Genomic DNA, 22,708 nt, shown 5'->3' with positions numbered 1-22,708 from the left:
TGGAGTCCCACTGATTCACACTGGGCTCCCACTGATTCACACTGGGCTCCCACTGATTCACACTGGGCTCCCACTGATTCACACTGGGCTCCCACTGATTCACACTGGGCTCCCACTGATTCACACTGGGCTCCCACTGATTCACACTGTAGTTTTAATTCCTGAGTTGTCTCTCTGTTTTGATTTGCTTTTGAGACAGGGTCTTAGAGTGTGGCCCAAGCTTACACTGAACTCTGCATACTCCTGAGTGCTGGGATTGCAAGCAGGCACTGCCACATGCAGTTGCCTAGAAGACTCCATTACTGGGGAAGCCCTTAAAACTTGCTGTCTGTGAAATATAACAGACTTGGGTCTTAAGGGACTAGAGAGGTGGCTCAGTAGTTCAGAACCCTTGCTGCTCTTACAGAGGATCCTCAGACTCCACAGGTTAAAATAGTTCTCCAACTCCCTTTATGTCTCTGAGTTTCAGTAGATAACCGTTCACTTGTGCCTGATCAGGGGTTGGGGCTCATCTTGGATTCATCATCCCTGTCACGCATAGCTGAATCCTATCTCCAGTCCATCTCCTGGCCCCGTGACCCTCCATGTGCCTGCCTTCAGCTTCTCCCCAGCACATGTCCCTGCATCTGAGTTGTCAGCACGGTGCCCTTTATAGGAGATGTATTTATCACTGGTCTTGGTTTACTTGTACTAAGTACTTTGTTTAAGTGAGGGTTCGTGCACTACTTGGATGTGCAGATCAGAGGACAACTTTAAGGAGACAACTGATTGTTGGGCTTCTACAGCAAGCACCTTCCTCTGTGGACCAGCCCATACAATTACACTTTAAATGAGTATTTTGCTCATCAGTATGGAAACAGCCATCCTTTTTCTGTAGTGAGGGAAGGAGAAGGTGCCATGTCTATTGAGACCCCTCATGGCCTGAGCCAGGAAGCAGCAGCACCATCAGCAGTCAGCACAGGCATGCGTCATGGGCTGGGGCAGTGTGGAGGGAGCTGACAAGTTATTTTTTCCCAGGCCTCCTCTCCATGGCCAATTCTGGCCCAAACACCAATGGCTCCCAGTTCTTCCTGACCTGTGATAAGACAGATTGGCTGGACGGCAAGCACGTGGTGTTTGGGGAGATCACGGACGGCCTGGATGTCTTGCGGCAGATTGAGGTGGGTGGTTGGAAATGGCTTCCTGCCTGGACCTTGGTGGGCCCCAGAGGGAGAGCTGAGAGGGCTCTGGAAGCCCTGGAAGGGGGCACATAGAGCAGGTCTCTGCTGGGGGAGAGGGTGCTGCTCCAGTAGCTCTCAGCGCCCTGCTTCTCTCCTGACCTCTCTGTTCTGCCCACACAGGCGCAGGGCAGCAAGGACGGGAAGCCAAAGCAGAAGGTGATCATTGCTGACTGTGGAGAGTACATGTGAGGCTCTGCTCATCTCTGTAGGACAGGGTGAACCGCCTGGTGTCTGCCCTGGTGCTGAGTGGGTCCTGAGAAGTGAGCTGTGTATAGCGTGTGCCTTTCCTTGGGGTCACCTGCCTTACCAGCCAGTCGTCTGCACTGTTGGGTTCTTCGGTCACAGCTCTGCCCGAAAGCCAGCATGGGCACAGTGCTGCCGCCACCTGCCCTGAACTGTGTAGCTGCTGGGTGGCGTCTTTGCTAAAATAAACTGGTTTTCTGTACCATTGCCTTCTGCAAGTCCCTGGGGGTTGTCTGCTACTGATCACATCCCAGGCTAAACTGTCCCCTGAGTGGGTGGCATATTTGCAAAGCTATAGTACCTTCCTGTGGCTTTGTCTCCTTTCTTCCTGGGGCTAAGTCCCTTACATGCTAGGTAATGTCTGTGTCAGATCATGTCAGGGCAGTGGGAGTCAGAGCTGCTGTCCCTGTCGCTCCTGAACCGATGCTGCTGCCGGCAGGTGCTATCGTTGGCTCCCACGGCTACCATTGGTGTTACGTGCCTCAGGATTGTAAACCACAGCTAACAGGATTGTAAACCACGACTAACACTGGTGTTACGTGCCTCAGGACTGTAAACTGGTAGGATAACTCTACCAGCTACTTGGCTTCTTTCCCGGAGACTGGAGGTTGGCATGCTCTCCGGGCATCCAGCAGCTTGAGGCTCGTTTCTGCCTTACTGAGACACTGCCATATCCACTTAAGTCCAAACTCTGCCTGCGGCTTCCTTCTCTTTACAGCACTAGAAGCAAATAGTTGGCAACTGACCATGTGTTCTCAGAGCGGGGTGTGTGTGTGTGCGTGTGTGTACCCGAGTGTGTGCATATGTACTGACTAGTGAATTGGCTTGTGCTTGTGGGGGTCTGTCTTCAGTGAGGCCCACCTACCTTCTGCCTTACTCCATAAATTAAGTATTAATCTGTCACAGGAACATCTAGACATGGCCAAGGCAGACTGACCTTGCTATCACACGTAGAGGTCAGCCTCAGTGAGTAGGACCTAGACTGCACAGGCATTTGAAGTGAGGGACCACAGTACTTGGGCCTGTTGAAGAACCTGGCCAGGCAACGTATGGAGCTTAGCAGAGACTGCCAAGAGATCTCGAATTCCTGTGATTGCCTGAAGAGTCGAGGGCAGGATGCAGCTGCGGACACCCTACTGGCTTGGAGGACCTGCACGTCCATCCCTTCCTCTCCTTGTGCTCTGCCTCGCTAGCCACAGAGTCACACTGGAGCCCTGTGTGTGGAACACCGTGAACAAAAACAACTTGAAGAAAAGCTTTACTTCTGTGGCTTGTACTTCTCCATCATAGTTCACTGCTGAGGGGAGTCGGGGCAGAACAGAAGCATTAACCATGGAAGAACGCTGCTTCTTATACAACCTGCTCAGGGACTGTACTGCCCACATTGGTTACAGGTACCTGTGTGCCAGTCAGATGGAGGCCACTCCCTATTAGACGGTCCAGGGGTCAGGTTGACAACCAAGATTAGCTGTCACAAACCCTGCACAGATGAACCAATCCTCTGCCACAGATCGGGACTGTTTGGGGACTGAGGTCACCCTTGGGCAGAGAAAGAACAGGGGCCAGGGGAAGGCCAAGCCTGTGAAAGAACCGAATGTGGACAGTTAAAGCACTGCCTTCCCTGTCAGCCTTGGGGCTGATAAAGTCTACTGGTTCCTGCCTTGGAAGAGGGGCCTGGCCAGGCGAATGGGATGGCAGCAGGCTCTCGGGCAGGGACTCAGTGGCAGCCACAGGCCTGGACCACCATGTTGCGCTCCCTGCGAAGGATGACATTATTGTTTCTATCATAGTAGAGCAGAGAAATGGCACTCAGCTTGGTGGGCACACAGCACACCTTGGGGACGATATCTGGCTTCATCAGATGTACCTAGTAGGGAGGGATGCAGGGAACCATGAGCCTGATGGACCCAGTTCCCACCCGCTGCCCCCCCTCCCCCAGTGCCTTGACTACCTGTTGCCAGGGCAGGCCCCACCCTGCGCATTTGCCCTGACCACTGCCCTCGAGACACCAGGCACCTGTGGAGGTGCTGACACACAAGCCCCTCAGCACTCTCAGCCATTGGTCCACTGTCACATCCACCATGGAGACTCAGATAAGCTTGCTGGTCCCAGCACTGGATATAGTGAGGCACCTTCTGGGACCCCACTGCCCCATACTGCTCTGCTTTACCACCAGACAGATGTCATCGTTGGAAGGGACAGTCTCTCTTGCAGATTGAACTAGAAATGTTCCTGGGACAAATGGATAAATTCAAGAACACCTCCCCCTAACCTTGATGCAGCTCAGCCTCAGCGTCTAAGTTGAGGCTGTCTGACGGTGTCACTGAGCTTGGAACGGGTGCCAATCCTTCTACCCATCTTTAAACCATCAGGCTGAGCATCTCTGAGCACAGTGGCTCCAGGCACCCAGCAAACACCAGTGTCCTTTGTGAGAGGACACCTTCCTAGTTCCTTGAAGCAGCTCTTGTTAAGTCCTGATGCTCACTCCAGGGCAGTGGTGCACAACCTTCCTAATGCAGTGACCCTCTAATACAGCTCCTAATGTGGTGATCCCACCCATGAAATGACTTAGTTGCTACTTCATAACTCTAGTTTTGCTACTGTTATGAATTGTCGTAATGTAAACACCTGATATATATGATACCTGATATGTATCCGGGCCCCCAAAGAAGTCGAGACAAAATTGCCTATTAGGTAAACACAAGGCCAAGAGTCATGGGGTGCTAGGATCCCAGACAGTGTTCTAGAAGGAAATCTCAATACCAGATTCTACAAGCACAAACATAGGCGAAAGGCAGTTGTAGCTGCCTTCCTACTAGCAACTTCTGTCACAGAGTTTCTTAGACTGCAGCTTCTCAGCATTACAACCTGGGACCGCAGGCAGCCAGGAAAGAAGTGGGGAACAGACCAGGGAGGAGCCAGTTCCCCAAGAAGCTGGGGGATCATGAGTAACCCAGCCATAATGGGTGAGCACACATGAACAGCCAGCTCTAACAGGATACACAGGACACATGTCAGGTCCAGGGGGGGCACCCATGTGAGCAACGCCATTTACTGAGGGGCAGAAACCAAACGTCATGGCTGAGTCTGCAGAGAAAGTTCTACCCTCATGCCTGTCCAGTCCCTCAGGTCCCAACAGAAGCACTGTGATACTGACCAGGGCCTGCATAGTGGCGTGGTTGGTGGAGTTCATGCAGGAGTTCAGTGGGTAGATGCACTCCCCGGCACAGTAATAGGCTGAGTAGCCCTGGGGGGCAATGACAGAGTCCTGTGGATGGGAAAGGCTGAGTCACATGAATGTCCTTCCATAGACCATCAGCATAGCAGCTTTAACAGGATCACCGGAGGCGGTCTGTACCCTCATCCCCTCAGTAACCCTCATCTCAACAGGTGAGGACCCCAGCTCTGCCCTTCACACCTCCCCCTCCCCTGCAACCTCCTCCACTGCTGCCCCTATGCCTCCTGCAGCAGCTGTAGCAGGAAGAGCACAGAGGCCCTGCCCACCCAGCCTCAGTTTCCCTGTTGTAGTGCTGGTGGCTTACTGGGCAGAGCACGAGCAAACTGCCTTCGTTTTCATGGCTTTTATACACAATAAAGGCACAGTAGCCCCACCCCCACCCTGGAGACCCCAGGGTGTACAGGAGGCAGGCAGAGGAAAAGCAGAAATTACCAGCCAGCCGAGGTCACGGAAGCTGACATACAGCTCGTGTCTGCGGCAAACCTCTCTGTCGAGGGAACCGTGGCCATCATCTGCAGGGACAAGAAGGCACAGCCTATTCAGGGGTCCTGCCCTACAGAGTGGCCATGGGTACTCCAGTGGTGATGTGACAGACACATCTATAATGAAGGACAGTAGGAAACTTGAACCACTGGAATCACAGGTTCCACTTCTGGATCCCTGCTCGTGCCGGGACCCAGCTCCACCGTCCTTTTGTGGCTCCATCACCACAGGCTGTGGCTGTGTTCAGCAAGATCTCTCCCCTTGCTGCCTGGGAGGCCTCCAGCCACTCCAGTGAACATGCCAACAGGACCCCCAGAGCACACACAGTGTGTCCGCTTTCCTCTGCAGACTGTTGGCTGTAGCCCACCCTCCCTGCCAGGCATACTGTAAGGGACAAGGGGCTCTAGTCAGACCTAGAGAGAATAGAAGAGACTCCACTCTAAAGGAGGCCTCAGATATCAGCCTTGCGCTCACCAAAGACTCCTAGGTGTTTGTTGGAGTTCGGCAGTTGGTTGACTTGATTTAACTTCTTCTTCTTCAGTGGTCTTGCTGTTCGAGGGGCCCGCACAGGACTCTGGCTGGCCTTGAAGAAACCAACCATGAAAGGCTGTCTGGAGCGTGGTGCTGTTTGTCCAAGCAGACCAGCCAGGCCAGGATCCAAGCTGTGCCCTGGAAGACAGAGGCAAGGAGAGAGACTGACTTGTGGGCGGTGGTATGGCATTTAGGAACCTGTTTCCTCATCTGGAGACCAACCCAAGACAGCAGGTCTGAGGTGGCAGGGACAGGAACCTCCATAGCCACAGGAATTCCTGCTAGTGATAACCTGATATAGACTTGGGAAACATTTGACAAGTAACAGGGGTTCACCCCTTAATTTCCTCAGTATATCCTCTTGGAACCCCAAGTCATAGCCTACTCAGAGATGACCAAAGTCCTCTGCCAGTGATGCTCAAGTTGGGGCTCCCTTGGTCCAATGACCCAACACCCTGGTCCTATCAGCCTGCATTTTCTGGGGAGTAGGATGTGTGGTTCATGACATATCAGGTCATAGCAGCTTCTGCGAGGTCAAACCTTGGACTTATTCTCCCAGCACAGCAAGCTTGTTCATCCAAGGGTAGGGCATTCACTGCCTCTCTGATTCCTACAACCAAGGCCTCAGGCAGAACAGGGACAGAAGTCAGAGAAGCCACAAAGTCGGGGGTTCAGTTCACATCCTGCTCATTCCAGTGCCAAGTGTGCTCACTGGGCCAGCCAATGGCTTCAAACAAAGGAGGGGGCTTCAGGGAGTCAGATCAGAGCCCTGTCCACAGGAAGAGTGGAGCCTAGACAGGGGGATTTCACCCAGATCCACTAAGGACAGCAGATGGCTTCACAGTCGACAGAGGAGGTCAACTTACACCACCAGCTATGACTTTGCTAGTGGACCCTGCCCGTGGCCCCTGTCCTTTCTAAATGCAGAAGCACTCTATTACGCTGGCATGATGGCCCAGCCTACACAGTGGGCTGCTTCTTCTTCAGTGGTCTTGCTGTTTGTCTGTGGGGCCTGTACAGGACTCCGACTGGCCCTGAAGAAGGTGACCATGAAAGGCTGTCTAGAGTGTGGTGCTTGTTGTTGAAGCAAACCAGCCGGGCCAGGAGAGCCTACATGAAATCCTGCTTTTTAAAAAACAAAACAGGGGTTGGGGATTTAGCTCAGTGGTAGAGTGCTTGCCTAGCAAGCACAAGGCCCTGGGTTCCATCCCCAGCTCCGAAAAAAAGAAAAAAGAAAGAAAGAAAAAAAAAAAACAGCACAAAGATCTGGTGGCTATTAGGTTGTCTCCACACCCAAGGATGGCCCCCACAGTTATGTGTGGATGGGTAGCAGTGCTCTCATAATACCCAATGAGAAGAAGGGAAGCACACAGGGTAGCATTAGACGAAGTAGAAGTAGGTAGTGGTAGATAGATATGACAAAAATACATTGCATACATGTATGAAAATTTCAAATCATAAATACAAAACATTATTAAAAACCAACCAACAGTCGAACAGTATAACAACCACAGAATCAGTCTCCAGAATACCCACTCGCATGCAGCAGCTCGCTTTGGGGGTTTCACCTCCCATCTGCAGTTAGGTTCCCTTCTGGTGTCATAACAGGACTGGGAACCACTTCCCTCTGCGCCCGTGCGAGATTCCTCACACCAAAGCCCGACGACGCTCACGTTCTGTGTCACTAACACAGCGAGGTTGTTCAGCTGGCTTGTTACAAGCGCCAATGCACACATACATGCATACATCCTCAGGCGCTGATGCGGCTCAGAGGAAAGGTTCTTGCTTAGTGAGCTCAAGGCCCTGGATTCCACTACCCGTGCTGGAAGAAGTGGAAAAGAACCCAAAGGGCTGAGGCCACAGCTCGGTGGGAGAGCGCCTGCTTGGTCAGTATGAAGCCCTAGGTACGACCCCAACACAAATCCAGGATGAAACAAAACACATGCATATGTGCATGCGCACTCAAGTCTGTTTACACGGCTTGCACTCTACCAGGCTCTCCCTAATCCACTGAGGTCAAGGCCACTGTCGGCCTGTTGGGGACAGTCCACTCAAGGGTGAGCCCTTCAAGCAGCTGGGCTCCACACCAGGTGTTCGCCAGCCACGTGAAAGGAAAACTCATCAACTCAACCTTCGACCTATGACCTCACCTGCCACCAACGAATGTGGGGGCTGCACTGTGCCCTCCAGAAGAGATGTGGATGAGGCAGGCAGGAAGGATGGGGTGCAGAGTGAAGATGGCGGGGAGCAGGTGCTGTGAGCAGGCAGAGTCTCAGGCACAGAGGGAGAGCTGGGGAGGGCCTCGGGGCCACACACTGGGAGGACAGAGCAGCTGTGAGCAGGAAGGGCCTTGAAAGTCACAAATGACACAAGGGGCAGGCTTGGACCCAGGGCAGGCCCTGTGTCCCTGTTACTGTGAAGACCTAGAGCCATGGCTGCTGGGGACAGAGGCCATCAGTGCTCCAGGCATCAGTGCATCAGTGCACACAGAACTGCTTCAGAGCAGCCCCTGACTGAACTCCTCAGAGCCAGAGTGGGAAGTTGCTGTGTGGGTTGGGGACATTTGGAGGCTCTCAAGGTAAGGTGAGCCGGACTGAGAGCCCATGGGTGCAGCTAAGCCAAGGTTCCCATTTTACAGGTTCACAAGTTAAGACCCACTGAAGACGAACTATTCAATGCCTGGAAGAGCAGCTGCAGACATGGCGACTCCTACCCTGCCCAGCACAAGGCAGAGGCCGGAGAGAGGGTGGGACAGAGGCTCAGAGGGACCAAGGCTTCTCTTCTCAGAGTTCTGTTTCTGAGAGACCTGGAGAAGCTGCTCCTTGGCCAGGCCAGAGTGCACCTGCCCTACCAGCTTTGCTCCTTGTGCCCCATCATTAGATTGGACCCCAACTAGTAGTGGGCACCAGGCTTCCCAGCTCTGGAGAGAAACACATGAGGGGGTGGTGAATGCTTTCTCAGTGTGTGCACGTACACACACACACACACACACACACACACACACACACACACGAGCACGCTTTTCTCACTTTAGTTTCGAGCTCACAGATGCAGAAGGACAGATCCCAGAGTTGCGACGCTGGGGTCAGGAAGTCAGGCCAGCCGGACTTCCGGAACAGAATGTCAGTGTGGCATAGGCAACAGTGGATACTGTACTTCAGGCAAGCCCATCAATGCCATTGCTCAGGTTTTGGTTGCTCCACCATTGCTCCACCTGTGCTAAGGCCCAGCTTCCTCCCACACACACTGGGACTGTCAGTGCATAGTGGGTCTTCCAGGTGGAGTACCAGCACTGACCATCTTCCCAAAGTCTGACCCAACAGGAAACACACCTGCCTCCTTTCTCGGGACACACAAACAGCTCCCGGGAGGAAGTTGGGTGCAGGCAGGATTCAGGGGAACAAAATTAAGGACAGAAACAAGCACCTGAGAAGACAATCCTGAGGGAGGAAATGGAGGTTCCGCCTCCTGATCGGGGTCCACAGTTCTGCATTTCGTGGCAGCAGTAAAGTGGCACCAGGTGCACTCTGGGTAGGATGTCTTCCAGCCCCATGGCTTTCTCCATGTTTTGTGACTCAGTTATGAAGGGCAGCACTGGTGTTGAGACCTCTCAGGGAACCCTCTGGAGCTGTGTATGCGAATGTCACAAAGTGGGAGAGGGGGCCCAGTGTTCTCAGTGGTTTGATCAGAAGGCTTTAGTTAGGGAGGGACAGGACACACAGGTGCAGGTTAGGGTTTTTAATTAAAATCACATGGCTCTTGATAGATACCATCTAGCAGCAGGACGCCAGAGTGAGGAGCCAGTGTGTCACAGTGGTCAGGTGCTGCTGAGGATGTCCAGTTGTCACTAACTCGCAAATCGTCCCTGGAGAGCTCCTCAAGCATCAGATTTAATCTGCTGCATGGGCTTGAGGTTGGGGCACACCTTAAACGAACAGCCAGTGGTGGCCTTAACCTCGTCCAACGACGAGCCCTCCCACAGCTCCACGAGCTTCAGTCCCTTACTCCGATCCACTTCAAACACCGCTTTCTCTGTGATGATGAGGTCGACGCAGGACTTGCCAGTCAGCGGCATGGTGCATTTCTCTAAGATTTTGGGCTGCTTTGTCTTGGTGCAGTGCTCCATGGTGACCACCACTTTGGTTTTCTTACTAGACACCAAGTCCATGGCCCCGCCCATGCCCTTCACCTTCTTGCCTGGCACCATCCAGTTGGCCAGGTCGCCGTATTTAGAAACTTGCATGGCACCTAGCATGGTCAGTTGGATGTGTCCGCCGCGGATCATGGCAAAAGAGTCATCGCTGGCGAAGAAACAGCCCCCGGGAATCACCGTCACTGTCTGCTTGCCCGCGTTGATGATGTCGGGATCTACTTCCTTTTTCAAAGGGAACGGGCCCAAGCCCAGGATCCCGTTTTCACTGTGCAGGTAGACGGTCATCTTGGGGCTGATGTAGTTGCTGGCCAAGACAGGGATCCCGATGCCCAGATTGGCATACATGCCATCCTTGAACTCGAGAGCCGCGCGCTTGATGATGCGCGTCCTTTTAGGGTCCTGGTCTTTGCTCCCGGGTGCGGGCGGGCTGTCACGTGTGGTCAGGCGCTCTATGCGCTTCTCGAACCTCGGCCCCTTGATCACGCGTTTCACGTAAATGTTGGGGATGTGGATGTCCTCCGGGGCGAAAGTACCCACGTCCACGATCTCCTCCACCTCCACCACCGAGATGTCCGCGGCCTTGCACATGGGCACGTTGAAGTTGCGCGCGCTGCCCCTGAAGATCACATTGCCCGAGCGGTCAGCCTTCCAGCCCTTGATCAGGGCGAAGTCAGCGCGGATAGCGCGCTCCAGCAGGTGGTGTTGGCCCTCGAACTCGCGCACTTCCCGCGGCTGACTTAGAGTAATCAGGTGGCCTTCGGGAGAGTACCGAATCGGGACGCCCCCTTCCTGCACCTGCGTGCCGTAGCCAGTGGGCGTGTAGAAGGCGGGCACGCCCGTGCCACCCGCGCGGATGCGCTCTGCCAGGGTTCCCTGCGGTGTCATCTCCAGCTCCAGCTTCCCCGCTAGGTAGAGCTGCTCACAGAGCTTGTTCTCCCCCAGGTAGGAGCACACCACGCGCCTGACCTGCTTAGAGGCCAGCAAAATGCCCAGGCCGAAGTCGTCCACGCCCACGTTGCTGCTGATGATCTTCAGGTCCTTCACGCCCTTGGTCTTCAGCGCACCAATCAGGTTCTCCGGGATGCCGCAGAGCCCGAAGCCCCCGAGCATGACGCTCGCCCCGTCCTTGATGCCCTCCACCGCCTTCACCGGGTCCGTGTAGAATTTAACTTTCCCGCAGCGGGTCGTAGGATAGTGGCGGATTAGGTGGTGGGGCAACGTGGGCTGTGGGCGGTGAGCAGAGACCCGGCGTGAGAACGCCCAGGCCAGAAGCCTCAGCGCCGCCATCGTCCGCGAGCCACGGGGCTCCCAGCTCCGGGACAGAGAGGGAAAGGCCAGGTGCACCTTGTGAGAGCAACGCACATTACCTCTGCGCTGCGTCATAGAGCAGGGAGGAGGACACTGACAGGGATGGCCATAGTCTCACTCTGCTGAGGACACCCTTGGCCATCCTTGCTGCCTAGCCTGCGTCTCAAGAGCCTTGGAAAGACACTCCAAACCCATGTAATGCTGCTGACAACTGGCAGTGAGTGCCGGGTTCCACTGTACCCAAGAGAGCTGCCCGGAAGCAGGGGTGAAGGTGGGGCAGAGCCCGGTTAGCATCCCCTCCTGGAGGGGCTGAAGTCCCTGCTGTTAAAGTCCTCTAAACTCTCCAAGCACCTTGTCACTTTTCCCTAACTCAGAGGGATCCCTGCCTTCCACCTCGTTGCCCTCTCCTTCCAAGTTATCAACTCCAGGACTCCAGAGTGACCAGGATCCTGCCCTGTTGTCCTTTTTCTCCTCCCTGCCTGACATAAAGGAAATGTCCCAGGAAACCCCTGTGAGTGACGTATAAACCTCTGTATCCATGGAAACAGGCTTCTGTGCTGAGTTACAACTCTGCAGGGCTGTGAAACCTCAGGCTCTGAGCTCAGAAAGCCTGGGATGCAGATCTCCCACCCTTCCTTCCTCGTACAGACCTCTCTGAGTGGAGGTCTGCTGCCCAGAGAGAAGGACCCTTCCCCACCACACCCCCGAGAGGACCCTGGCTCTCAGGAGGTCAGTTGCTATGTATGAGGGAACAGAAGGCATTCCTGGCTGGGGCCTCCCCATGTCCAGGCTCTCACCAGTCTGCTCAAGTCCTCCCCAGTGAGAGGGCTCTGTGTACTGGCCTGATGGCCTCTGCTGGAACCACCTCCCAAGACCCCGGGGCAGCTCCCTGCTAAGTCCTGGAGCCTCACCATCCTCGGTTTCCACATAGAGGCGGAGTCCCAGGTCCTTGTTATGGTTCAGCAGCCATCGGTCACTGGCTGCTGTGATGTCCAGCACCAGCCAGCCCTCGTCCCCAGACCGGAGCGTCTGAAGATCCAAAAAGAACAAGTCAGACTCCCTGTGGACATGAAAGAACAATTAACCAAGGACTGAGGGAGGCGGGCACAGCTGCCTGTATCTTGTGCCTGCCTGGGGGACCAATCTCAGAGCCTCTCTCCTGCTTGGCTCTGGCTGGCCTCCTTTGGTGCCACATTTCCCTGATAATCAACCCTTGATGTATTACAGAGTCCAGGTGCTGATGGGGACACTGGCTCAGTGGCTCCCTGCTGTGACCTAGTGAGGGCCCCACAGCCACAGTGGTGGCAGGAGTTCCAGGCCAAGTCCCTTTCTCATGTCTGAGGCCCCTCTCCTAGGAGGCTTCCCTTTCCTCTCTTGGAAATGCACCCTCGGGACTGGACCCCTGCTGGAGACTGGACCACGAGGCTATGAGGTGGGGTGGGCACCTGGGCAGAGGGATGGTACCTGTTGGAGCGCTCCTGGACCACTTCAAACATGCTGATGTGGAGGGTTGTGTTGGGCGGGTGGGTGCTGGGCTCTTTGTATATCCGGAACTCAGCAGCTGTGACAGCCTCACCAGCAGGGATCTGGGTTAAGTCAAAGTGGAATTCCTTCCAGTGTGGCTCCTGGTAGCCCAGGGTACGGTCGCGCTCCACTGGAAGACAAAGTGGGAGTGGGTCATCACCACGAGCCAGGATGGCTTGTGCTCAGAGGAGGACCCAAGCAGCCTGGGTGGGGCCAGTGCCTGCTCTACACACAGGCTTGTGGTCTGCCCTGCGTGCACACCAGGTCCCTGAAGGTGTGGTAGTGGGAAACTTAGGAAGTGCTCAGCACGGCCCTGGACCCTGGACAGAGTGCCTCCTCCTCTCAGGGCTAGGGAGAGCCACAGAGTCTGAGAGCCCATCTAGGAGACCGCAAAAAGTTGAAGAGAGGATAGGATGGAGGTGACAAGTGTGACCCAGGGTGGGTGCAGCTGTTAGGGCAGAGGCCAAATCTGAAGCACAAATCCCACTTTTTTTTTTTAAAGATTTATTTATTTATTATATATAAGTACACTGTAGCTGTCTTCAGATACACCAGAAGAGGGCATCAGGTCTCTTTACAGATGGTTGTGAGCCACCATGTGGTTGCTGGGAATTGAACTCAGGACCTCTGGAAGAGCAGTCGGGTGCTCTCAACCGCTGAGCCATCTCTCCAGCCCACAAATCCCACTTTTATCCAAAGCACAGACACGCCCACGGAGGAATATTTAGGGAGCATCCCCTGCACATTCTCTTTGGTTTTCACTTTGCTTTCCTTGTTTGTTTGTTTGCTTGGGGTTTTTTGTTTGTTTGTTTTGTTTTTGGCAAGGGTTGGGGGGAAGTTGGGGTTAAGAAAAGGTTTCTCTGTGTAGCCCTGGCTGTCCTTGAACTCACTCTGTAGACCAAACTCAGAGTCCCATATGCCTCTGCCTCCTGTGTGCTGGGATTAAGTGTGTACCCACCACCACCCAGACCTTCCTTTGGCTTTCAAATGCTGAAATATCGGTGTTTCCAGAAAGCAAGAGTTAAAGCAGCTATGTCTTCCCCAAACCTAACAGAGGTTTTAATTATGTGTTTCCAAGTCTTTAACGATTTCCTCTGTGGTCACTAAGCTTGCTGGTCACAACCCAGGTCCTAGAAAGCACTAGGTTGAACTGCCCAAGCAAACCTGAAGACAGCTTTCCGTCTTCCTCTAAGGACCCGAAGGCTGTAATGGCTGGTGCATAGTGGGGCTGGGGAGGGCTGGCTAAAAGATTTGCTTCTGTAGGGGCAGGTGGAGGTTGCAGTCCCTGGCCAGGGGATGGAAAGGATAGAGTCACACAGCACCTCGGGGCGTTTTTGAAGTTCTATAATCAGAGCAAGATTTTCGTAACCTTTCTCTAACAGATGTAGTTCTCTCTCTGTTCACTGGCTAGGTGGGGAGGGGAACCAAAGTGAGCAAGACAGTTAAGCTCAGCACTAAGGAGGTTTAAAAAACAAGAGGGAGGGGGCTGGAGAGATGATGGCTCAGTGGTTAAGAGCACTGTCTGCTCTTCCAGAGGTCCAGAGTTCAATCCCCAGCAACCACATGGTGGCTCTCAACCACCTGTAATGAGATCTGATGCCCTCTTCTGGTACAGCTACAATGTACTTACATATAATAAATAAATAAATAAATAAATAAATAAATAAATAAATAATCTTTAAAAAAGAAAATAAAGGAAGAAAGAAATAAAAATAAAGGAAGAAAGAAAAAATAGAAAGTAATGGTAAAAAGTCTTGTAGATGTGTGTGGTAAAGGGTGTGACCCCAGAATCATTGCCTCCCCACGCCTCCCCCAACTGGGCAATGTCAGTTCCTTGTAGGTAGTATTAAGGAGTCATGGGTTCCAGAATGATGGGAGAGGGGTCGAATGCTTCCCATAGGGTGCTCAGTACAGTCTTTGAGAAAGTAACAAGTAAGGTCAACAGGTAAGTGTCGGCAGATACGACATGCAATACTGATAGCAAGGCTGTGCAGAGGCATCTTGCAAAGTCATGTGAGTTGACCATTCCGTGCAAGTACCCCACACACGCCGCACAAAGCCATGAAAAGACATGGCGAAAGCAATGTCCTGACCACAGAGAAAGCTATACTTGGTCTCCCCAGGTACCTGTGCTGGTTAGTTTGTGCCACTTTGACAAAAGCTCGAGTTATCTGAGAAGAGGAAACCACAATTGAGACAAGGCCTCCATTAGACTGGCCTGCAAGCAAGCCTGTGTGGTGTTGTCTTATGATTGATATTCCAGGACCCCGCCCACTGTGTATGGTGGCACCACCCCCTAGGCAAGTAGTCCTGACCTGGCTCAACAAGCCACGGTGGGCAAGCCAGTAGACTTGCATTTCTCTGTGGTTTCTACTTCAGCTCCTGGCACCAGGAGCTGCTCTGTTTCTGCTCTGTTTGATTTCCTACTCTGACTTCTGTCAGTGATGGCGTGTGACCAGGCTGTGGGTCTGTCCCCTTCCCTTGTGTCGACAACGGGTTATGTCCCTGACTTAGCTGCCTTTCTAGATGGTAGCTCTTTAGAGCAGTAGCTGAACGTGTCTGGTGGACGGGCTGCCTGCAGCAGCCTGTGTTTTGTGGACAGAGGGTGAGCTTCTGCTCTTCCTGGGACACTGGCTCCCAGGGCTGGGGTGCTGCTGTTGGTCCGTGCGACCATATCACGGTGAGTCCCCACTGGATACTGTGATGTCTGCACTTGCTGTGAGATTTGCTTCCTTTCCTCATGGGGTCCTTGAGGGTGGGGATGGGTTCCCTATGTCCTGAGGAAAAGGGGTGGGGTCTAACTGCTCTGTGCTGCTGGTACCAAAGACTGAGGGGCCCACCCTGGACTCCTGTAGGATCTCAGAGGAGGATGGGGCCTGGACTCCTGTAGGATCTCAGAGGAGGGTGGGGCCCTGGGGTTGGTGACCCGTGCATCCTGCACCTGAAGGAATTTCTCCCAGCAGGAGCCTCAGCGCTGTGGTGAGGCCCAGCCTCACTCCTGAGGTATTTTCAGCTGAGTCTCCCTCCGCACTGGCTTTCTTGACAGGCCGTTTCCATAAACGGCTCTGCACACATAATTACCGGTCCAGTCCTCAGCTGGTTCCAGACCCCAAATTAAAAGGGAACACCCGCACAGGCGACCACATCAAGCCTGCCGAGGTAAAAAATAATTCCCAGGAGATGTGAGCAAGGACCAATTCCTCCAGAAGAAACTCAAGGATGTGGTCCGTGATGACACATCCCCTCTTGCCTGAGGGGAGAGGAGGTGGCTTTTGTGAGGAGGTGGCCTGAGTGTTTCTCTACTCCGTGACTCATCCCTAAAGGATTCCCCAGCCTTAGGAAAGGGTGGGCATAATTTGGGTAAGAACTGAGGTCGTTGAGGTTGGAGTTCAGAGAGAGGAAACTAAGGCCCAGAAAAGGTTCTTTGCCAAGGTCTTATGCACACACGCTCACACACACACACACACACATGCACACACACACACACACATGCACACACACACACATGCACACACACACACACACTACTCAAGGTCTGTTAACATGGAAATGAGTGAGCCTGGAGTTCAACAGTGGCATGTTGGGGTGGAGGTGACTCTCAACATGTTCTGTCCTCAAGGAAGCCACTGTCCCCCTGCTGGGTCTGATGGACCTAGGGGTGTCAGGAGGTACTCAGAGATGTGCTCACTGCTGCCACCACAGGGATGGGGACAGCCAGCATCCATCCCATGTGATGCAGCTGTCGTGCTCCCTGATTCCTTCCCCTCTGCCAGTCTGCACCAAGCGTCAGCACACAGATGCCCTGTAACCCGTGGTGGGACGAGGGCTGTGGGGAATCTAATCTGGCCTGCTTCCATATTCGGTTTCTCTAGAACCAGGAAAGATGTGGGCTGGCTGTGACCTCAAATCTGACAGGCAGAAAAAGCCAAACATCCTAAGAAATGTAGCACCATCAAGCTGAAGAAGGCTTGGGAAAGTTGTCATCTATTAAGACTTTCCAAAAATGGAGGTGGTCTTGAGTTTAGTTCAAGGGTAGAAGTGCTTGCCTGTAAAGGCAAGGCCCCAGGGGAGACAGGTGGTTTGAGCTGCCTTTTGTTTTTGTTGTGGTTGGTGTTACTCATGTTTATAATCAGGGTCTCAGTAAAGTTCCCAGGCAAGCCTTAAGCTGGAAATGCCTCTGCCTTAGCTTCCAAGCGACTAGGTCTCTAAGGCAGCATCATTAAGCCCAGGTCAAAGCAACTTCATTCAAGTAAACTGGAAAGAACCAAGTAGCCATCAATAAATATAAATAAATTGTGGGCTATTCATTCAATCTAATTCAAGTCTAAAACCAAGACCAGAAACAGAGACTGGGGAGGTACTGAGCAGTAAAGGACTTGCTGTGGAAGCACGAGGTTGGAGATTCAGACCTCAGAACCAACAAAGCTGGACAGGCAAGGTGGCTGCTAGTAAGCCAGCCCTGCAGTAGCAGAGATGGGCTCTGCAGGGCGAGCTGGCTGGCTAGACTTAGTGGAAGTAGTGCGCTCTGCAGTAAACAAAGGGATGGCCGTCAAGGAAGGCACCAAGCATCAGCTTCGCCCCTCCCTGACAAGCACATGCACTCATGTACACAAATGCCCACACACATACGAACATGCACGAACATATGTACACAGACATGTACGCATAATTAAAATAAAAAATGTATTTGGAAATAAAACAGGCCGAGTGAATTTTTGCCAGTAAAAAAATCGAAAAGCCACGGAGGACTAGTAAAATCGGGGTTCCCATAGGAGCCCCTGGTTTTGGATTTTATATACTGAGTATACGAATCCAGCTTATGAACAGGATTCTCAGCTTGCAGGTCATATCCACATTTAGTCTAGTGCAGTAGCTCTCAGCACATCTAGGGACAGGACATGGCCCAGGCTGAGGGTAAAAGCAGCTGTGCGGAAAAGGGCATTAAGCACAGGATACAAACAAATGACTGTGTGACCTTGGGACTATCACAACCCTCTCTGAGCCTCAACTCTCCTGGCTGTACTTGTGAATGCAAATGCAGGAACAGATGTGGAGGTCTGGATATGTGGCCAGCACAGCTGTCACCTCACTCAAGCCCTGGCAGCCCCTTAAAATGAGCACCTCGATCTCACAGAGGGGAAACTGAGGTTCAGAGAGGTGGGCCAGGAAAAGCAAGATCACAATGAGAACGCACAGCATCAGGATGGGAATTCTTTCTGTGTGACTCCCAGGTCAGAAGTCCCTCGGCCCAGCCCTTCTCAGGTTCTCTTATCTCCAAACTGAGAGCCTGGAGGAGGCTGGTGGGGGGGGTCTATCATCCCTGACAAACATCTTCATGGCAGTGTGTGCATTCTCTGTCTCTCCCACTAGAAGTTCATCTCTGAAAGGACACAGGCAGCGTGACTGTCCCCACAACTGGAACCAGGAGCCAGGCCTCAGGGCACATAGTAGGCACTGCATGACTATTTGTGGGAGGAATGAATGGATGAATGAATGAATGAGTGAGTGAGTGAATGAAGAAATGAAGGAATCCCCTGGGTAAGAGCCAAAGGAAGTGATCCTGAGGTCTCTGATGAGAAAGTATCTCCGGCCACAGAGCTGGCAGGGGCAGCAGGAGACCTCAGCCGGGTCTCCAATGCTCACACACTCTTACTCTTTAATATCCGGCCACCACAGTTCATTGCTGCCCTGCCCTTGGCCACTGGAGGCCTTGGGAATAAAAGCTCCTGGGCTGGGAAAGGGGTCAATGCATGTGCTGGTGGCTCCACTGTGGTCCTGCCTGTTACTGCTGTTTGTGCCTCAGTTTCCCCATCCAGAACAGAGTCATCTGACATGAGCAGAGCTTCCTTCCACCCTTGGGAAAGACAGAAGGGCCTGAGGTCACCCTGCCAGGGCCCGGGCAGGGAGCAAGCAGGTTCCTCTGAAACAGACCCAATGATCAGGGCTGGAGGCATCTGTTTTCCTGATACTGTCCCTGCAGATGCCTGGAAGGAACAGACCACAGAGAGGAGGACGCGCGGGCAGAGACAAGCAGGAACGAGGGCAGGTCTGGGAGGGTCTGAGTTAGGGTCTGGTGCTGAGAGTACCCGCTTAGCTCAGGGCTCTCCACTCTCTGGGCACAGGGATGGACACCAGGGCCAGGAATCTGCTGTCACATCTGCTCCTCACAGTCACAGCCTTGAGGCCACTGCTGCCGCTGCTGCTGTCAACGGCCTGCTGGTTCCAGGGCTCTGACCTTCAGGATCGGCCTGGCTAGCCAACAGAACAGCACCTGGGTACATGTAAATCACCACACAGGGCCCGGTAATCACCAGGTAAAAGTCACTGTGGTTGGGAGTGTTTACTAGTGTGGCTAATGTGCCAAAATAAGGAAGGCACTCTGATGAGTTTCCCACACCATCCTCACCAAACAGCCAAGACCTACCCTTTAATCCCATGGATCCTACTGGATACTCAGGTAAAATGGGGGAGATGTGACTTGGTAGGAAACACAATCTACCGTTTGGAATCCATAACTGTGGATGTCGCTTTACACATGCTATGGGCGCCTGAGCTAGTCATTTAACCTGGGTCCACAAAGCAGGGATTCCCAAATAATCCACATGCTGTTGCTAGGAGCCAACAACAAATGGAAGAGAGTGAAAGGTCGAAGATCTGGACCGAAGGAAAATTCTAAACGCACGGACACACAGCTTTTGGTTGAATTTTAGAATCTAGGTTTAAATGTCTACAAGACAGACACACGGAACATCGACCTTATGCCCCCTTTCTGTGTTCGTATGACACAGGGTCTCACTCTGACGGCCAGACTGGCCTTGAAGCCGTGGCAGTTCTCCTATCTCAGCCTCCTGAATGCTGGGATTAAAGGTATGAGCCACCATGACCAGCTTGCTTGAGAATTATGTTGTCATATGTACAAAGCTGAGCTGCTGGTAGCTCGGGATAGGGATCATCAGGGTTTGGAACAGGTTCACTCTCCAGTGCCTTCTACTTGTCCACTTGTCACCTCTAGTGATCCACTAGGAGTCCCAGAAGGGAGCAATGACAGGCCTGGAGAGAGCAAATGATTTTGCTCCAAAGGCCCATTTTGGTACTGGAACCTGCCCTGTTCACCGCAACAAGTTCCTACCAGGGCTGTTCGTGTCTTGACCCAGGGAGAAAGCTGGGGGAGGGGAGGAAGGCATGGGCTGGGTGGTGACTCATTTCGATCCGAGGTTCCCCTGGGGACATTCTTGGGCAATGCTATGCTCAGTCCTTCTATTCCTGCACTATAGGTCAGCCTGTCCTGAGGATGGAGAACCAGCCTCAGTCCCACATGTACTGTGTCCTAAGGACGCAAGTCTGGTCTTTAAGCAGGAATGTTGTATGGAGGTCCCATTGGCTGCAGCCCCTCCTGGCCACGGGCTCTCAGTGCTGGCTAAGGACCAGTCAGCTTTATCTTTCACTGTGCTCTATCCTCACCCCCACCCACATCCCCTCCCCCCACTTCCCTCCCCCACCCCATCCCCACCTTAGCCATCAGCAGCTGTAAATCAGAGAGCAGAAGTGTGGTTGTATCCTTTTCCTGAAACCTTCAGATTGCTGAGGAAACCATAGCCTGCCGCTACCCCCTACACTCTGCTTACCCTCTGGAAAGTTCTCCTTGCCCTCCCTAGAAGGAATGTCATAAAACTGAGCACTGGACGCAGAACCATGCCGTCTGGGCCTTATCAGGCTGTTTCCAGGCTGCCTCTGCCTCCCTCACCTTGCTGGAGAACTAAGAGACTGTGGCTGTTCCGGAACTCTGCTGCTGGAAGGACGAGCAGCACTGTGCATACAAGAGGCCGGTGGCCATGCCAAGGCCCTTCCTTGCCCTGCTCTCAGCTCAAGGCTTAGTACCCAGCCCGAAACAGGAACAAAGCAGGTGGGGACCTGACCAAAAGGACTTAGGACTACAGATAAAGGCTTTGGGGAAAATACCTTTAATACTAGTAGGAGAAAACGTCCCTGATATCTAGAGATACCCGGAGAAAGGAAGAGTCGCTCTTTGTGAGAATGGATTCATAGCTGCCCCTTGGGTCATTCACTGGCCTGAACACTCTCCATGCCAGGGCAAGGTCCCGCCACTTTGACCTACATGACTTTAGTCATGTCTGAGTCTGTCCACTCCACCTCCTGACACTGCACCCCACCCACCCACTTCCTACTGCACAGAAAGAGCCTGCTGTCCGGTCATGAAGGTCAGGTCTGGTCACTTTGATATGACCACAGGTTTCCACACTGAACTTTGTCCCTCTCTTCAGGGCTGCATTTATCACCGTGACAGCATCACGGCCTCTGTTTACTCATCAGTCTCCCCAAGACTACCTTCCGGTGCCACCTAGGGGACCTGGGCATTACCAGATTCCTACTCCCAGGCGTCAAGGTGAAACAAGGCCTGGGGAACCCGCACTAGCACTGAGACTTTCCAGTCCTGACCACTGTAGTCCTTGCTTCCCTGTGATGGAGTCTGTGCACCCGTGACTCCCTGTGGCAGGGGCCTCATGCTCCTAGAGGGCAGCCTCCCCAGTCAGGTGGCTAGGATAGTCCCTCCAAGACCCGCAGCCATGCGCTCTCCACGTGGAGACTGCGGACACCCTGGGTTCCTCCCCACACTCACCTATGTTGACAAAGCTCATAATCAGGTCAGCGCGGTGCAGATGAGGCTGCGGGGGCCCGTTGCCACTGTCATCCGTCATGGCATGATACAGGTTCAACATAAAGAGGGGCGCAGACGCTGGCTGCTGGGCAGTCGCTAGTGGTGCTCGAGATCGGGGCCGCCCCGGCAACCCCAGCACCTCCCGGATCTCGCGCTGCATGTCGCGGGGCTCGCGCACTCCCAGTCGATGCTGGGGAAAGACGTGCGGGGAACGCGGGAGGTGGCTGCTGCCCAGCACGCACAGAGCCAGGCCCAGCAGCCAGAGGAGCCCGGGACCCGCAGCCATCTCGGATGTTCAGCGGACTCGCATCCAGCGACGCCTCGACGACAAGGATGGGACAGCGCAGCGGATCTCGAGTTCGCACCTGTCCCGGGCAGCTCTACGACGACTGCGCACCACGCGCCCCGCAAGCAGTTGCTGCGTCTGTAGGTCCCGCAGAGCAACGTGGGCCCGCGCGGTGCCAATTCGCGAGTGTCCGGAGCAGAACCGGCCTTCGGAGACTAGAACTCGGAGCGCTTCCTCGGTTCCTCCCCTTACTGAACGCAACCAATGGGGACTCGGGGGCGGGCCCGAGCGCGGACACAAGTCCACACAAGGTGTCTGTACCGATACTAGTGGAGTATGGGGGGGGGGGGGGGACGAGTGCGACCGGGAGGTGGGTATCGGGGGTCGGGGGTCGGGGAGAAACCATCATAGGTGTCCTGGGTCCCCATCCAGCTGCCTAGGCACACCCCGGGCTCCTCGCGGAGACGTCGGTGTCTCTGAAGCAGGCACCTGCACCTTGGGGCGGATCGTTCCTCGTTGAGCGAGCTCCTAAGTCCCGGAGCTGGGGTAGGACCTGCAGCCACGCGTCTCCGGAAGCGTCCATAGCGGCCGTCCGGGCGGGGCAGATGCCAGCCGTGCCTCGAGGGTGGGGCACATTCGGTCACCAGAAGCTGCCAGTGCTGGGCCTCCACAGCTCCTCGCCTGTTACACGCCTTCCCTGCTGTCCAGGGAGCGCCGTCTGAAGATGCTTCCCTCACCGTCGAGCGCTGGTTCTGTGCGCCAAACTATTGGCTTTCCGCGGGAGCGCTCGGCCAGGCCCTGACAACTACACTGCTGCCTGATCCAACCCCAGACAGACTCTGGAGTATCCGGAAGGAGGGAAACCCGGGCACACAGAGCTTAAACACCTTACCTCAGATCGCACAACAATGGGACTAGACAGCTTCAGGCACAAGGTGGGTGGCTTCTGGAGAGGCTACCAAGAAAGAGATACTTTAAAGGGCTTAACAGGCAGTGTGCTACATAAGGGTTTTGGCCAATTATGGCTTCTGTAGCATGGATTCAA

The 22,708-nt window shown here is 53.9% G+C and overlaps 3 protein-coding genes and 1 long non-coding RNA gene across 8 annotated transcripts in view; 2 read left to right on the top strand and 2 right to left on the bottom strand.

The window, feature by feature from the left end:
* The window catches only part of Ppie (peptidylprolyl isomerase E), a 12,752-nt gene extending 11,082 nt beyond the window's left edge, over positions 1 to 1,670 (top strand). For 2 of the 4 annotated variants that reach the window (NM_001395727.1, NM_001395726.1), the window contains 2 exon segments: positions 1,018 to 1,160; positions 1,341 to 1,670. In NM_001395727.1, the coding sequence (NP_001382656.1) occupies positions 1,018 to 1,160; positions 1,341 to 1,409 (212 nt within the window). In that variant the 3' untranslated portion in view covers positions 1,410 to 1,670. 4 annotated transcript variants of the gene reach the window in all.
* Bmp8b (bone morphogenetic protein 8b) overlaps positions 1 to 22,708 on the bottom strand; it is a 25,885-nt gene extending 3,177 nt beyond the window's left edge. Inside the window, 7 exon segments of one of the 2 annotated variants that reach the window (NM_001431238.1) lie at positions 2,684 to 3,330; positions 4,621 to 4,731; positions 5,134 to 5,213; positions 5,659 to 5,853; positions 12,088 to 12,236; positions 12,641 to 12,830; positions 21,339 to 21,855. In NM_001431238.1, coding sequence (NP_001418167.1) covers positions 3,181 to 3,330; positions 4,621 to 4,731; positions 5,134 to 5,213; positions 5,659 to 5,853; positions 12,088 to 12,236; positions 12,641 to 12,830; positions 21,339 to 21,663 — 1,200 coding nt within the window. In that variant the 5' untranslated portion in view covers positions 21,664 to 21,855 and the 3' untranslated portion in view covers positions 2,684 to 3,180. 2 annotated transcript variants of the gene reach the window in all.
* Positions 5,726 to 10,497, top strand: LOC148006031 (uncharacterized). The gene is made up of 2 exons (XR_015621109.1): positions 5,726 to 5,866; positions 8,354 to 10,497. It is a non-coding gene; the product is annotated as an uncharacterized LOC148006031 (long non-coding RNA).
* On the bottom strand, positions 9,439 to 11,193 carry Oxct2b (3-oxoacid CoA transferase 2B). The gene is given in 1 exon segment (NM_001012221.1): positions 9,439 to 11,193. A coding segment is annotated over 1 exon segment (1,563 nt). The 5' UTR covers positions 11,156 to 11,193; the 3' UTR covers positions 9,439 to 9,592.

The sequence above is a fragment of the Rattus norvegicus genome, chromosome 5 (genome assembly GCF_021556685.1).
Source record: "Rattus norvegicus strain SHRSP/BbbUtx chromosome 5, alternate assembly SHRSP_T2T, whole genome shotgun sequence".
NCBI lineage: Eukaryota > Metazoa > Chordata > Mammalia > Rodentia > Muridae > Rattus > Rattus norvegicus.
Note: the sequence above shows the minus strand (reverse complement) of the source record. Positions and strands in the feature narration are given on the sequence as shown.